Below are 14,935 nucleotides of genomic sequence, written 5' to 3'. Positions count from 1 at the left end.
TTTGCAGGGGGACCAGGAGGGCCCCGCTCCTGACCCGGGGCCCGGGCAGCTTGGGGAGCCCCTTCCCCTGCCCCATCTGTGGGGCATTGAAGGGCTGCACGTCACAGCCTTACAAGCGCCTAATGAGGAGGATGAGGCCACCAAAATGGGGCCTTTGCAGGCCCTCTGCTTTGTGGCTCCGTGGGTTCCTCCAGTGCGGGTGGGATGTTGCTGGCCCCTGGTGCTTGTTGAAATAGGGAGCAGCTCTGGTGGGTCTACGCAGCACAGACACACCAAAACTAGGCAGGACAGCCCCCAAACGCACCATTACATTGCAATGGAGGGGAAAGAAAGCATTCTTCCAGCACAGCCCCATTCCCTGGGCTCCCAGCAGTTTTATACCACCTAAATGCTTGCAGTTGCTTGGCGATACACCCAGACCAGGCAGCCAAGGCTGAGGTTTTGGGAGAGCAGGACTGCAGCAGCACCTCCCTTGCTCACATAAGGCTGCTGCATTCACCCTGTGACCTAGGAGCTGCTGCCATCTGCCCTCACGCTGGTGCTATCTGCCCGAGCAGCTCAGAGAGCTCTCCAGCTTCAACACCAGACCCTGATGCACACCCGAGCCCCAGCATTGCTGCCTGGCTGTCCCCGTGTCACTGTGGGGACCTACAAAGCAGAGAGGCCTGAGGGCAGCAGGAATAGCTGCTGAGTGTGCCATGTCCCTGCAAATGCTGGGCCCTCACGCAACGAGTGTTAAAGTGTCAGCAAGTGTTTGGCTTGTGGTGCAGACAAGTGGAGTGGGCAATGACAACCCTAAAACCCCATCTGGTGAGGCTTACAGCAGACCTGATGGCCACATATGCAGGTGGTGAGCAGCTCAGGAGGCGAGCAGGGGTTACCATGTCCCCATGTACTTGCAGTTGTCCCATGGGCCGTCCCCACAGTGTGTCCCAGCCCCAGCACCTGCAACACTCCCTGGCCCTGGAATCTGGTATTCCTCTCCCCAGCAGCACTAGCAGGAAGCTCTCCCAGCTCTGCAACTAAGGCACTATGCCCTGACACTCCTCACTGCACTGATGGGTACAGCTCCCCACAGCACTGCCCAGAGGGAGGCACAGGCCTTCACTCCCTCTGAGAAACTCACTCCGGGGACTGAGCCTGGCATCCTGCAAATAAGCAACTTCTCATTCATCAAATCCAAACTGCCTTTTGGTGGGACACAAGCAGAGCTGACAAAGAAGTGACAGGTGGCAGTGTGCCCACTGATGCTGTGCTGGTGCTCTACTGGGGCGGGTGATACCGCAGCAAGAAGGCAGAGGCAGTTGGGGGTGTGCATGTCCTGGTAGTGGGGGGCAGCTGCTTAGCATGCTTTCTGCCAAAACCAGTAATGAACTGACCCTTAAATGCTTCCTCAGGCCCCAGCTTCTTCAGTTCCATGCAGGAAGCTGCTGCTCTATAGCCTGGCGACCGGCTTGTCCCACTGCTGCGCGTGTACTGCATTATTGTATCATTTTAAATTGAATCCAGCAGCAAATGCTCATCCATTATACTGCATAATCTTCTGCAACTTGGCTTTGCTTTCCAAGGAGAGCCTCTCTGGCCTGCCATCTGGGGGAGATGAAGAGGCTCTTTTGAGCTTATCTCACCCCCAGGCATTGTGCTGGTGTCAGCTCCAGCCTCTCAAGCTGGCAGCCTCCAGCCAGCATGGTCCCGGCTGTGGCTGGCTAACTGGCTATGGGGCATGCACACCCCGAAAGGAAACTTCCTCACTTTACGAGAGGCTGCTCTCAGGCAGCCCAAGCCTGCACAGAAAGCATTTCTTCAAATGCTGTGAACAGTCCAGGCTCCTCGGGCCCATGCTCTGTGCAGAGTGATGCCAGGGCTGGGGTCGGGAGGGCTCCCAGGCTGGATGCCAGCCCAGTGGCCATCGCTCTCCCTCCCCCTGCAGCACTCCTGCCACAGCATCCAGGCCCGGCCCTGCCAGAAGCCCTCTGACTGCAGCGGGTGCCTGGGGCTCTACACCTGCAAGCTGCCCGCCGGCGCCTGCCACCTGAAAGCTGTCTCCAGGCAGACAGGTAGGTTGTTATTCCCCTGCATCCCCAGCTTGCAGGGCTGCACCCCTCCAAACCCCCACCAGACCCACCCTGTGCAGCACAGGGGCCTGTCTCCTGGCTGGCCAGGGCTTGCTCTGTCCTGCCAGCACTGGCCCCCATCAGCAATCAACAACACCTGTATGGGGACATCCCACGTGTATCCATAAGAGGTGGGATTTGCCTGGTGCCCTGAGCTCTGGCGAGACACTGACAGCCCATCCAGGGAAGCCAAGGAGGGGAACAAGGCTTTTGGTTCAGCCAGGGGCTTGGGAGTCAGCAAGCACAGATCTCTTGGGCACCATGGACTCCCAGCCCCACAGAGCTGATCCCACTGGCCTGCCCACGCTGCTCAATTAACCACAGACCATCTGAGAACAGAGCTTGTGGCTTTTAACATTTAACCACCCCCATCGAGTGTCCTGGTTCTCCAGTACCTCTTGGTGTATACCTGTACTGCCCCCACACCCTTGCCTTAGCACATTTGTCTACACCCACATACAGACGCTCACGGAGAAGAAACTCATCCAAGGCCGCTAAACACGCAGACATCAGCTCTGGTGTGGGAAACCCTTGCTTGTGGGATGCACAGTAGGCAAGTCTAATTTAGGTGCTCCATTGACACAGCCTTCTATGGGCATCTACTGTTGGCAGCCTCCATGGGAGGGCACACAGACCCATGGTCAGGCCCAGCACAGCCAGTCTTACAGCTTGTCTTCACAGGTGGGTTCCTCCAAAGCATCCAGAGCCCTGAGAGGCGCAGGGTCCTGCTCATCTCAGAGTAACACGGCTTGATGTGAAGCTGGAGAAGCTGTCCTGCACACGGAGACCAACACTCTCCAAGTTCCACTTTAAATCCCTCATGACACAGCTGTAAATGTTTCTTTCACTGCACCTAAAATGCTGCTGCTTTTTAACACTCTCCTGGATTTTGTACACTCTGTAGGCTTGATTCCCAAGAGCTGCTGATGAAAGTATTGAGTGGCCTCAGAGCCCGCTTGGAGTCCCCAAATGAGACAAAAAGAACTATTTCACAATCCACTCTGATTGGAGAGAGCAGGATATTGCAGTAAAAGCTGCCAGTATCTCAGCATGCTCACACACAGGCTCAAGCTGAGCTAAGGATCCTGTTGGCATCAGGCACCTCGGGAAACAGAATCATGTAACGACAGGGGTTGGAAGGAACCTCTAGAGATCATCCATTCCAATCCCCTGATAAAGCAGGTTTACCTCAATCTGGTCACACAGGAACATGTCCAGGCAGGTTTGGAAACCTCTAGAGAAGGAGACTCCACACACTCCCTGGGCAGCCTGTGCCAGGGCTTACCACAGCTCCAGTCAAGGAGGGCAAAGTCCACACTGCTGAAAACATCCCTTGGGAAGGGGAAGGCAGAGCCTCCATGTACAGGCTGGGCAGCACAGGACACCTACTGCCGGAGGTCTGAGCTGAGCCACAGGGTCAGTTTCATTTGTCATCCCACAAAGCTTTGCAGGCATCCTGGCCACTTTCCCTGCGTGGGATGTCCCAGCTTTGCAAAACCCCATTTTGCTCCCATTAAAGAATAAAACCACCTTTTAAAAAGAGACTCAAACCACAGCATTTGATTCACTTTGAACTCCATTGCAGTTTCCTTTGTTGGGTCACTGCCTTCTCCCATGACATATTAAGCTTTAAGTAGAGCCAATTTTGCTCAGCACATCTGAGCCTGGTCACCTCTGTGACAGCTTGACCATGAGGAGCGGGGTGATGAATGCTGCCGGCTTCTCTGGCCACCTCCATCACTGCTCCCACACAGGAGCTGGGGAGTGCAGGGACAGAGGTGCTGCCAAATTGCCTGGCATGGCACTGCTGCTGTCCTGCATTTATGGTGCTCACCACAGAGAGGCTGAGCTGGAAAGGGACTTCTGGAGGTCTAGGGCCACCTAGAGCCATTTGCCCAGCTTGTCTGGTACCAGATAGTGGCATGTGCCACAGACATGACCAGCCCCATTGTACTGGGAGCCAGAAACGCAGTGTCCATCCAAACAACTCATCCTCCTGCTTCCTGCTGCACTCCCTGGCAGCACTAGCTGAGCCAGGGGAGGACAGGAGAGCCTGCCTGACCCTGGGGAAGCACCTCTCTCTGAAGAAACCCCGCAGGTGATCTCATGTGGGCTTCCCCCTGTAAGTAGCCAGGCAAGGGGGTGAGGGCACCCACCCTGCGAGGCTCACGGGTAGCTGAGGGCTCAGCTGCTGGTGCTCTCTCTGGCTCACACCTGGCAGTCTGGTGGGCAGATACAGCTCAGCCCTCTCCCCAAATCATCAAGCTCCTGCACGCCTTATACACCACTCACTTTTAATTACACTGCGTAAGAAAAGGCCCCTCCTCGTGCCACGACTCCCTGGCACAGCCACCCTGGGAGCCCATTGAGTCCTCAGTAGGTTTAGTGGTTCCCCCTCACCCTTCTTCCTTGCTTGGAAGCTCCTCCCGGTCAGCCCACACCATCCCTGTGGCCCTCAGAGTCCTCGCATTGCAGAGGCCTGTTTCCATACATCCTATTCCCACACATGGAGTACGTACACACTCCGTGCAGTCGCTCTCCTCCTCCATGCTTGAGCTTCGCTGCTCAGTCCCGTGGGAGTCCCGCATCGGCCTCCTGCAGCACCAGGCAAGAGAGGAGGCAGGCCAAGAGCCATCGGTTAATAACTGTTCTAACCCCAACATAAATAGAAAAATAGCACAAACCAAAGAATTGACTAGCTAAGAGATCCAGTCTGCTGGGACGCCTGCAACGTGCTAGTGCAGAGTTCAGAGTTGAGTGCTTGGTCCAGTGCATGGTACTGTAGATATCCAGAAACCTGTCCCGGCAGCCTCCCGGCCATCAAACCTTCCTGTGGCAGCGTAGGCCCGTGTGAGCCCGGCCTGGCCGTGGCCGGCTGGCCTGAGGCTCCTGGGAACGCTCAGTAAGGGTCTGAATTGTTGTAAAGTGGTAAAGGCATTCTCTTCTGTGGAATGAGGATGTGCTTCGCTCTTACTTTTTGTGGAGGAATTTCATTTTGCTACCTGGAAAGATGGAGAAAAGGAAGTGGGACTCCCCACAGTGACAAGGAGGACAAATGTCACTCCTCAGCAGGACCTGCTGAGCGAGCCTGTGCAGACAACCACCCCAGGGCCAGCCTGGGGCCTTACCCACAGCCACCTGCCCCACAACCAGAATGCCTGCAGAGCACGATATGGCTCTGCCACCTCCTGGCACTCCACAAACCCCTGGGCACATACACCCTCCACAGCCCACATGCCCAGCAGCTCTGGGCAGTCAGCGTGCCCCTGAGCTCCCATGGGCAGCGCGCGTGTGCGTGAGAGGCAGGGCACGCCAGCCCCACTGGCACTGCTGCCTCTGAATGGACAGGAAACACAAGAGGCCAGGGATGCCACCGGAATGGAAAAGCAAACTCTCTTAGCCATGGCGTCTGACGACTTCTCATTGACCTGAAACCTCAGTCGGGAACTCTCATCTAGCTCCCCTTACAGAGGAAGCTGGATTCAAGCTTAGGGGATGTTTAGCCTGGGGAAGGCTGAGAGGAGACACGATCACACTCTACAACCACCTGAAAGGGGGATTGTAGTGAGGCCGGGCTTGGTCTCTCCTCCCAATTAACAAGTGACAGGACAAGAGGAAGTGGCCTCAAGTTGTACCAGGGGAGGTTTAGATTGGAGATTAGGAAGAACTTTTTAACTGAAAACGTTGTTAGACACTGGCACAGACTGCCCAGGGTGGTGATGGAGTCACCATCCCTGGAAATATTTAAAAGCTGTGTAGCTGAGTGCTGAGGGACATGGTTTAGTGGTGGGCTTGGCAGTGTGAAGTTAGTGGTTGGACTCAATGATCTTAAGGGTTTTCTTTCAACCAAAACAATTCTATGATACTCCTGGGCAATTCCTCCTGCTGATGCCTATGGTCAAACCTGAAGGCAATGGAAACTGTGTCAGCTCCTTCACCAGGAGCTGCAGCCACCACCCCCAAGTCACTGGCTGCTCCATTGCCTTTTCAGACCCATCTATCTCCTTTGGAAGACACAGAGATAGCTCATGGCCCATGACTGCCTTTGGTTCTCCACTGGCCTCCAGACAGGTGGCAGAGCCAACAGGGTGCCAGGGCAAGGACACATAGCCAGGCCTGGTGCACTGCTCTGCAGAAAGCCACTTGCAGTCACTAGCACAGCCCTGCCACCCCTCAGTAGCTCCTCTGCTGCCAAACCCGAAGGCAACAAGAAGCTCGGGCCCCCTGAGAAGCCAAGGGGTTTGCTGGTTCCTTACCTAGGCCTTTCAGGAACCTATTGACTCCACTCTGCTCCCCGCTGGGCAGTGTTTCCAGGTACTCCTGGGCCCGTACCTCAAACAGGCCTGCAGAAAAGAAAGAAGTCATTGACTTCAATTTTGCTTCCCTCTAAATAAAGGTAAGAACATGGATCCAAAACCGTACTGTCCCAGCTTACCAATAAACTATTGCCCACGAGAGAGGACAACTAACTCCATCTCCTCCACTGTCAGAGCCCAGATCTGGTACAGGCGCTGTGGTCTGTCTCCTCCCTCCCCACTGCAAAGGGCTGATTGAGCTTTTCTACCTTGCACAGGGGCTGAAAAAAACCTCTGTGCATTCTGCCATGAACAAGGCTAAGTCCAGACATTGCGATCATCTGGGGAATCGTCACATGGGATTAACCATGCTGCAAAAGCTCTTTTACCCAGCCACCTATTCAAGTGTTCACTGCTCATTGGTGCTTGGGAGGAAACTTCCAAGCCAGCACTGAGCAGCAGCAGGGACGAGAAACTTCAGCTGTCTGGACTGTGGGATAACAGGAGGGAAACAACAGAAACTGCTCTGGGAAGGACACGAAGATCCATATTTTCTGTCAGCCACAGCAGCCGTAACGAATTCAGTCAGCTCTTCCTCTAGACATGCGAAAGGCACACAAGGGACTGCGAGATTAAATGTCATTCCAGGAGTATACCCCTTCTGTGACAGTCCTGATGGGAATTCAACATGGAACAGAAGAGGCACGTTCATGGAAGACACCACTTACGTCCCTCACTGCAAGTGGTGAAGGGTGCCTGTAACCCCAACAAGAAACTACCAGATCGCACACAAAATGTCCCTGTTCTCCAGCAGACTGTTTCCATGCATTGTGTTAACACCACACTGCTGTTACGGCGACTCTCCCCTTTGGGAGGATAAAGAAACAGAGCCAAAACACTCCCCAAGTGACTTCTTGAAGGTGACCTCCCTGCACAGACACACTGTAACCTCCAGCCATGGTACTGGGGTTGGAGCTGGCAGTTGAGCATCTCCCAGCTCTCACAAGGGCAACAGCAGTGTCCCCAAGAGCAGAGCCCCTCACCTCTGACTCCTTGCTTCCGCAGCTCCCGCTCCTGGATGAAGCCCCCGAACATCTGTGTCTCCATGAAGACCTCCAGGAAGCGCCGGAGGCTCTTGGAGGAGACGGCCTTGCGGAAGGCGTCGCGCTGCAGCGCCCGCTCCTCGCGCTCCGTGGGCATCAGGAAGAGCGAGTAGTGGCCCACGATCTCCACGAAGAAACGGACAAAGGCCTCCGACACCAGCTCGTTCAAGGGGCTGGTCTCTATGGGGAAAACAGGCAGTGGTGAGGGTAGTGCTGTAAAGGTGTGCTAGGAAAAGCCCTGTGTACAAAGCCCCTGGCTTTTTTTCAGACCTCGCCTGAGCAAAAAAAAAGCTGCTCAAGAGAGACGGTACCCTAGAAAGTGCTTGCCATAGAAAAGGAGCTGCTACCACTTTGAAAGACACCAAGCTTTGTCTTGGTTCCCCTGCAACCAGGAGATGCCCAGCCAGCCCCCTCCAAAGAGCTGTCTCAGCTCAGCTGCCTGTGAGCTGCACAGACACCTCTGAGACTGCGGCTCTGCCAGTGGACTATCTCCCGAAGGAGCCTCCATCGCTCCCATGGTCAGCAGCAGAGAGGCCTGGGGGACCCACCACAAAAGGAGTATAGGTGTTCCCTGGAGCCATAAGGGAAGGACAGACAGAGCTGGGAAGGACTAAGCAAAGTTCCTCTTCACACACGCAGAACTGTCCCTGGTGCAATGGAATACTTAATACAGCTTCAACCAAAATTCTGACCTAGCTCCAGTTCCTGTGGTGTTAAATTCAATACAGGCTTAGTTCTCCTCTATGAAGTGACAGGAGGAAAGGGAACAGGAAGAGAAATGGTTTTAAGCTGAAAGGCACAGTGTTTTACCCTGCTTGCCATTGACAGAGCCCTCCTCCTTGTCACTAGCCAGCTCATTCCTCTGCTCCAAAATGTGTTCTAGGGCGGCCTGCAGCTTGCGGGGCAGGATGGAGTCCTCATCTTCCATCTGTAAGACACAGCCATCTCCTCAGGGCTTGGGGCTGGGGCACGACTGGCCCCTGCCCTTCTCACCAGCTCCTGTCTCACCCCCAGCATGGCAGGGGGAGCGCTGAAAAGGAGCTGTGAGGAGAGGACAAGGCAGAAAGAGAGAGGACAAGGCAGAGAGAGAAGGCATAACACACCCAGCACACTCCCAGCACAGGAAGCACAAGAGGAAGGAGAAAGTGGGTGTCTTTTCTCTGCCTCTGCCACATGGAGTGTGCTCCTCCATCTTCCCCACAGCACCTGAGGCACGGCACAAACTGATGCCGCCAGTGCTGCTTGGTGGCCTGCAAAGAGCTCTGGGGCTAAGTGAGCTTCCCAGACCATGACTACATTCTCTCCTGTGTCCTCTTCCCTTCTGTATCCTTCTCCTCCTCTCCACAACATTGGAAAGTAAAAACCAGCAGGTAATCTCACCTGCAGAGCAATACACAGGCTCCTGTGTACTGGCTTCCTGCTTGTGACTTATCCAGAGCAAGCACTGGAGAGAGGAACTGCAAGTGCCTCAGGTAGGAAGGATTTGAAGAAATCCCCAAGGGTCCCTTCCCCATTCAGGGGGATTTCATTCAGGGCTGGGGATGTGACAGGGATGGACTGGCAGGAAGAGTCTGGAGTAGTCCCGGCTGCTCCCCATCAGACAGTGCTGAGCTGAGGCTTTCCAGCTCTGCCCTTGGCCTTACAGGATACCACATAAGGACCCACAGTGTTCAAGTGCTGCTCTTTCCCCTCTTAAAAAAAAAAATCATGCCGAGTGATGTGGTTCTCAGCAGCCGTGGTTTGGGATACTGCTATTACATACGTATACAGGAACCTCTAAATCCTGCCTCAGCTTGTGTGGGGATTAAGCAATCCAGTCAGCCAAGCAGGTCATCAGACACTGATGGGGGTTAGGTGTAGGGGAAAAAGAGAGAGAAGGTGAAGGATATAAACCAGTTCTGCTCACCTGTCTCAAAAACCGGTTATTTACAAGGTCAACAACGAGGACCTAAGAATGGAAGAGCAAGAATAAAAAAGGGAAGTCATTATTTCCACTACTGGAATTTATCTTAATATGTACCAGCCCTGCCCCTGCTCCTCCTACCCACTACTACAGCCACAGGAGGCCCTCAGCATGAGCCAAGAGCTTTCTAAGGAGGTGCCTGGGAAGGGGAAAGCAGCCTGGGCAGCAGGAGGCTGTGCTCCATGCCGGACCACCACTCCTCACCAGGCCCACTGCTCCTCACAGCCACATCAGCCTCACTTTCCTCTCCCTGCACACTGCACAGCTGTGCACCTGGGTGAGCAGGGAGAGAAATGCCTCCTCGACCACGTTCGGCCTTCATCATGCTGCACCACTGATCTAGTTCTTAACCATTTACTGCTTCACATTAGGCACCTGTGTTAACTAGAAGGGCGGTTATGGCGGGCAATTTGTAGCAATCCCGTGTGACACCCGGCAGTCTTTGCCCTTGGCCCTAGACAGCACTAGACAGAAACCAACAGAAACTTCAACACAATCATCTCCTACCAGCAGCAGCCCCACAGTCAGAGATCCCAGCCCCCCCTTCCCAAGCCACAGATGTAGCAGAGCAGGGCTCTGTCTCGCCCGGGGACATTTGCCTTCTCCCTCAGCCCACAGGCGTGGGAGGCAGAGGAGGAGGGCCAGGCTCCTTCCTGCTGCCAGCTGCCAGGACAGGCTCTCCAAAACAGCCTTCCTGGGCCAGAAGGACAGAAGCCTGTCCCATGGTGTGGGGCTCACCTCCTCCACAGGTAGCTCCTTGAGGCGGGGCAGGGAGCTGGAGAGCAGGCCGATGAGGAAGGGGGTGGGCGAGCAGACGATGTCGATCATGGAAGGTGGCAGCACAGGGATGTAGGTGTGCTGCCAGGTGAAGGGGTACAGCAGGGCCACCGTGGCATGGCAACACTTGGAGAGAGTGCTGGAAGATGAAACATAACCAAGGGCAATGGCTGGTCAGGCAGGAGATGAGTCCTGCTTCTTGGAACTCAGGACTTTCTCTTGCTCTCTGAATGATCTCTGTCATTACCAGGGGCTTTCCCAGATTTCTCATCCCATTTTTCAGCTTCAGGAGCAACGGCTTGAGGTAGGAGCCCAGGTTACTGGCCCACAAGCATGTGACAAGAGATAGGTCTTGCTGAAACCCATGTCCACTGCCCCTCTGCCCCAATGGGAAATATCAGACAGACGTGGGACCTTCTATGCCACTGCTCTTCATCAGAGAAATGAGTTTATTCTCCCACAATATGCCTCTGAGGCTGTTCCCACAGAGCATGTATGGGCTGCACTGCCCAGCACAGACAATACAGAGCTGTGGGGTGCAGTGAAATCCCAGGAGCGGAGGACATGGCCAGCCTCTCCGTAGAGAGTTGCCTGTGGTGCACAGGGCCACAGCCTTCCTTTTTCCCCTTCCAATGCCACCAGCAGCTCTCCTGTAAGCGCCTTTGCTGAGACAGGGTCCATCCAGAAACCCCATCAGCAGTTCCCAAAGGGTCTGCCCAGAAATCCCCTCAGCTCTCCGGCTGGGGACAGGCAGACTCTGCAGTCAGATATGGTAGAGCTCACTGCAGGGCAACACTTACTCATCCCTTCTGGCTCTGGAAGCATTTGTATGCAGCAAGGGACGGGGAAGGCTCACCACTGTAAGCCCTGTACATAACATCAGCTAAACCCAACGGGGGAATTTACACTCAGTAACCTGAATCTGGTAGTTTACTGCTGGTTTGATGGGTGTGGACTGGAACTCACTCTGAAAAGGGAAGCCCGATTCCCTCCCTTCACCACTCAGCTAAGTGTGGTGGGTCTGACTCCCCACGCTACTTCCTATAAAAACAGAGGAGGATCCTTCAAAGGCTGTGACATAGGCTGGTAGTTTTAAGCCTTTAAATGGGAAAAAACACTCATTTTCACACCCTTGTTTAGGAAGGTCTTATGAGTGACCCACTCTCTCTCCCCATTCACTCCTGCTGGCTGCCCCTCTGTTGATGCTCTCAAGCAGTAACCTGCCCTCATCAGCAAGCCCATGTCTTGCTGTGTCTACCATACATGCAGAGTAGATAATGAATCTGAGAGAAACAAAATGAAAATAATGAGAAAACACAGAACTAATAAGAATTGGGACCATTTAACAAAAAAACCCCAAAACCACCATCAAACCCCAAATGGAAAAAACCCACAAGAACGGTATCAGAGTGTATTATTTTTCTGGTATCTTTCATACAAGTTGATCTTGAAAGAACCTACAATGATAGTGAAAGTGCCGCCTTTGAAGTGTGATCCAAGTTAAAGAGATCTTTTAAAAACTGTCTTCTTCAATGCTATGCTGCCTGTACACCCAATACATTTCAGGCCATGTTAGGATATGAAGAAGCAAGCAGAGGTTTTTCTCCCCCTCCATTACTGAATATTTTCCACTTGCAGTTTCCGACTGATAACAGTCCCAGTAATAGCAGCAGCATGGTCAATGCTGAAGGAAATCCTCCTTTCATCACTTGTGTGCAGCACTGAGGCATTACTCTTAGACCACCATCACCACAGAATTTCCTCTTCTTTAAGAAGAGTTTGAAAGTGGAAGTGCTAAAAGCTTCACCTTTGTCACGAATCTTCAATCTTGAAGACACATACAACTTTGCTGTCTAAAAGTGGGAATTGATTTTAGACACAGCACTTGAAAAAAACAATGGAAAAGATCTCTGTGGTTCCAGGTAGTTCCACAGAGGAACAGTGAGCAGCTGAAGCATAAGGTTATTTATGGCATAGTGAGATATTATGGTGTGCTGTCTCCTACTCTATTTATGGTGCCTTGTTCTTTCCTCAACTCTGCTGCTCTCAAGCACCAGTGAGCACACATGGTACGTGAGAGATTATGTGGGAGGAAAGATGGCTGAGGTTCAGTTAGTGGAAGTCACAGACAGTGCTGTTTAAGGCTGAAATTGTACACACAGTGGGAAGTAAAGATAGCTTCCCCTTCCACCCTTCCATCTGTGAATGCCTCATCACCTCCAGGATGAATCCCAGTGATCTCAGCTCTGAAACATTTCTCACCGTGGAAGATGCTTTCAGGGAACAATACTGATAGAGCTGAGGTCTGTGAGTCTCCTTTGAAGGCAGAGCCATTCAGAGGTGGACACTGAGGAGATAATATAGAGCTGTTTCTTCCACATGTGACTCAGACTTGCTCTGCAGATAGTCTCAGGGAGCTGCAGCTTGCCAGGAGCCCAGCAGAATCTTTGAAATGACTCAAGACTCAAGCCTAAGCTCCCCCCTCCTTTCGCGTATGGCATTGCAACAAGCACTAAGGGGCTGCTGAGTCACACAGAATCCAGTATAAGCTCCTTTTATGCCATCTGTGTGACTGTGTGCACCATAGCCAGCAGTGATGGGGGAGACTGCCCAACTACATCACAGCTGGAATAATACAGTAGGTGCCCATCTGTGTAGAAGGTGAAGATGGCCGGTGATGCTCTGGGCACTGCTCCAGCTGGATGCCCCTTCCAACAAAACGTGCACAGAATTAACCACAGATGATGTGTACAACACAACCAGAACAATTCAATGCACTCTCAAAGTGTCAGCTGGCTTTTTGAGGCCTCTTATACCAAAGAGGCTGCCAACATCTCCAGGCAGTTACAGTCCCTACTGAAACCCTGATATCTAACTCAGGCCGCACGCACCACAGCCATGATGATGACTACTGCTGCAGGACAGCATTGACCCAGGGCACTGTGTTCTGCTTGGTGCACTCCAGATGCCATCAGGAATGAAGAGATCTGCCCAACGTGACTGCTCTGGGGAATGACATCTCTACCCTCAGGCCACGCAAATTCAATGGCAGGTGTTCAAATGGACACAGACACCACTTTAAGGCTGTCGGTTTCAACAGCAATCCTTTAGAATACTGCACGTCTTTAAAGTACACTTTCAAGATCCTGAGCACGTTTTCATGGGTTCCTTCATCCTCTGGCAGGGAACATGGCTGAGAAATCACTACTGAGAAATCACTACTACAGAGGCTAAAAAGTTTTGATGTAGCCAAAGAACCATGCCAGATCCCTTCCTAAAGGGCTGATTTGGATATGGACTGACGTGAAGAACTTTGACTGAGCATTCCCTGTGTCAGAACAATGACATTGCAGTGATTTGTAACATTTGTTTGCTCCAACATCAGGCCTTCCCATCACACAGCATCCTGTGCACAAACCTACCACAGAGCCCTCTGTGAAGCTGTTGCTTCTTGGTAGCCACCTCGAACAGAGGTGTCCAATACAGAATGTGAACACAACAGCTGCAACAATATAGAAATTCTTCTTCCTCTTCTGGGAAAACTTGCTGCAAGACTAGCTTGACTTGCTCTAAAAAGACAGAAGGCTACTGGCTGCTCAGTTTGGTTTCTTTCCTCCCAACCCTTAGATTGACTCCAGGGCTTCCAGCTTTCTGCTCCAAAGGCAAGCACTTATGCTAAGAGGCCCCCAATGCTGAATCCCTCTTTGGGTTTAGGATACTTCAGGATTTCTGGAAAACACTATTGAATCAATCAGCCCTTTGGCATTTAATACTAGGAAGCCTTTTGCTCCCTGAACTAACCAAACTACTAACCAAACTAACCAAATACGCTGGCATTTGGCAATTTGAGACAATTTGATGATGGGGTTTTTTTCCCTCTTTCTTTTAATAATCTGTGCTACAGTAGGAATCCTTTTACAAACACTTTCTGACACTGTGTCACATCTGGATTTACTTGTGATGGATCACTGATCTGGTTTTACAACATTTAACAGACACAAGAGCTTCCAAACATTGTCCCATGACTTTGTGCAGCATTGCTGCAAATCCTGCCAGGAGTATGCCAAGTTCCACCAGCTGTAGGGACCGTGGCTGCCTCCCACCGACATGGCAGGTTAGTGCAGGTTAAGAAAGCAATGTTCAGATGCTCTGAAGAAACAACACTATTATCTCCCAAACAAACTTCATCTTTGGGTTTCTTCTTCTCCCTAACCACAATACAAAGAGAAGAGATGTGGGAGGCTGGAATTTCCAGTCCCAGATTTGTTTTTGTAGCACATGGAAAAGGCTCCTTTTTGATGATTAATTACCTTTTACTTGGGATGACCACATTTAAAGCGTCTACTCTGATTCTTTCAGATCTGCCTTTGATAACAACGACTACTCTGTGCTGTTGACACAGCTGTGGTTTCTGGCAGGAACAGAGGCCATTGCTCGAGCTGGTCGGATCCACACCAGGCTTTTGAGGAGACGTGGAAAAAGGGTGCTTTGATTTTAAAAGCCTGTGTGAGTTTTTCTGAATTAAAAAGCCCTGTGAATCTACCACAACTCCCACTCAGGCCAGTAGAATCAGCCTGTCACTAGGTACCTTGTGAAATCGGGCCACTTATATTTACAAGATGCCTTCTAAGAGGCTGGTCTACAGTGCCTCAAGCTACATGCCAAGCAGTATCACTTGGAAAC

The 14,935-nt window shown here is 52.4% G+C and overlaps 1 protein-coding gene across 4 annotated transcripts in view; it reads right to left on the bottom strand.

Annotated features, from left to right (window-relative positions):
* Positions 1-4,391: 4,391 nt before the first annotated feature.
* DENND2A (DENN domain containing 2A) overlaps positions 4,392-14,935 on the bottom strand; it is a 60,002-nt gene continuing 49,458 nt past the window's right edge. For all 4 annotated transcript variants that reach the window (XM_062010955.1, XM_062010946.1, XM_062010962.1 and 1 more), the window contains 6 exons: positions 10,214-10,391; positions 9,419-9,460; positions 8,323-8,440; positions 7,453-7,692; positions 6,371-6,457; positions 4,392-5,116 (listed from right to left, as the gene is read on the bottom strand). In XM_062010955.1, coding sequence (XP_061866939.1) covers positions 5,085-5,116; positions 6,371-6,457; positions 7,453-7,692; positions 8,323-8,440; positions 9,419-9,460; positions 10,214-10,391 — 697 coding nt within the window. In that variant the 3' untranslated portion in view covers positions 4,392-5,084. The remainder of the gene's footprint in view (positions 5,117-6,370; positions 6,458-7,452; positions 7,693-8,322; positions 8,441-9,418; positions 9,461-10,213; positions 10,392-14,935) is intronic.

This window comes from Colius striatus, chromosome 1, assembly GCF_028858725.1.
Source record: "Colius striatus isolate bColStr4 chromosome 1, bColStr4.1.hap1, whole genome shotgun sequence".
Taxonomy (NCBI): Eukaryota; Metazoa; Chordata; class Aves; order Coliiformes; family Coliidae; genus Colius; species Colius striatus.
The sequence above is the reverse complement of the archived record's forward strand: the minus strand, read 5'-3'. Positions and strand labels throughout refer to the sequence as shown.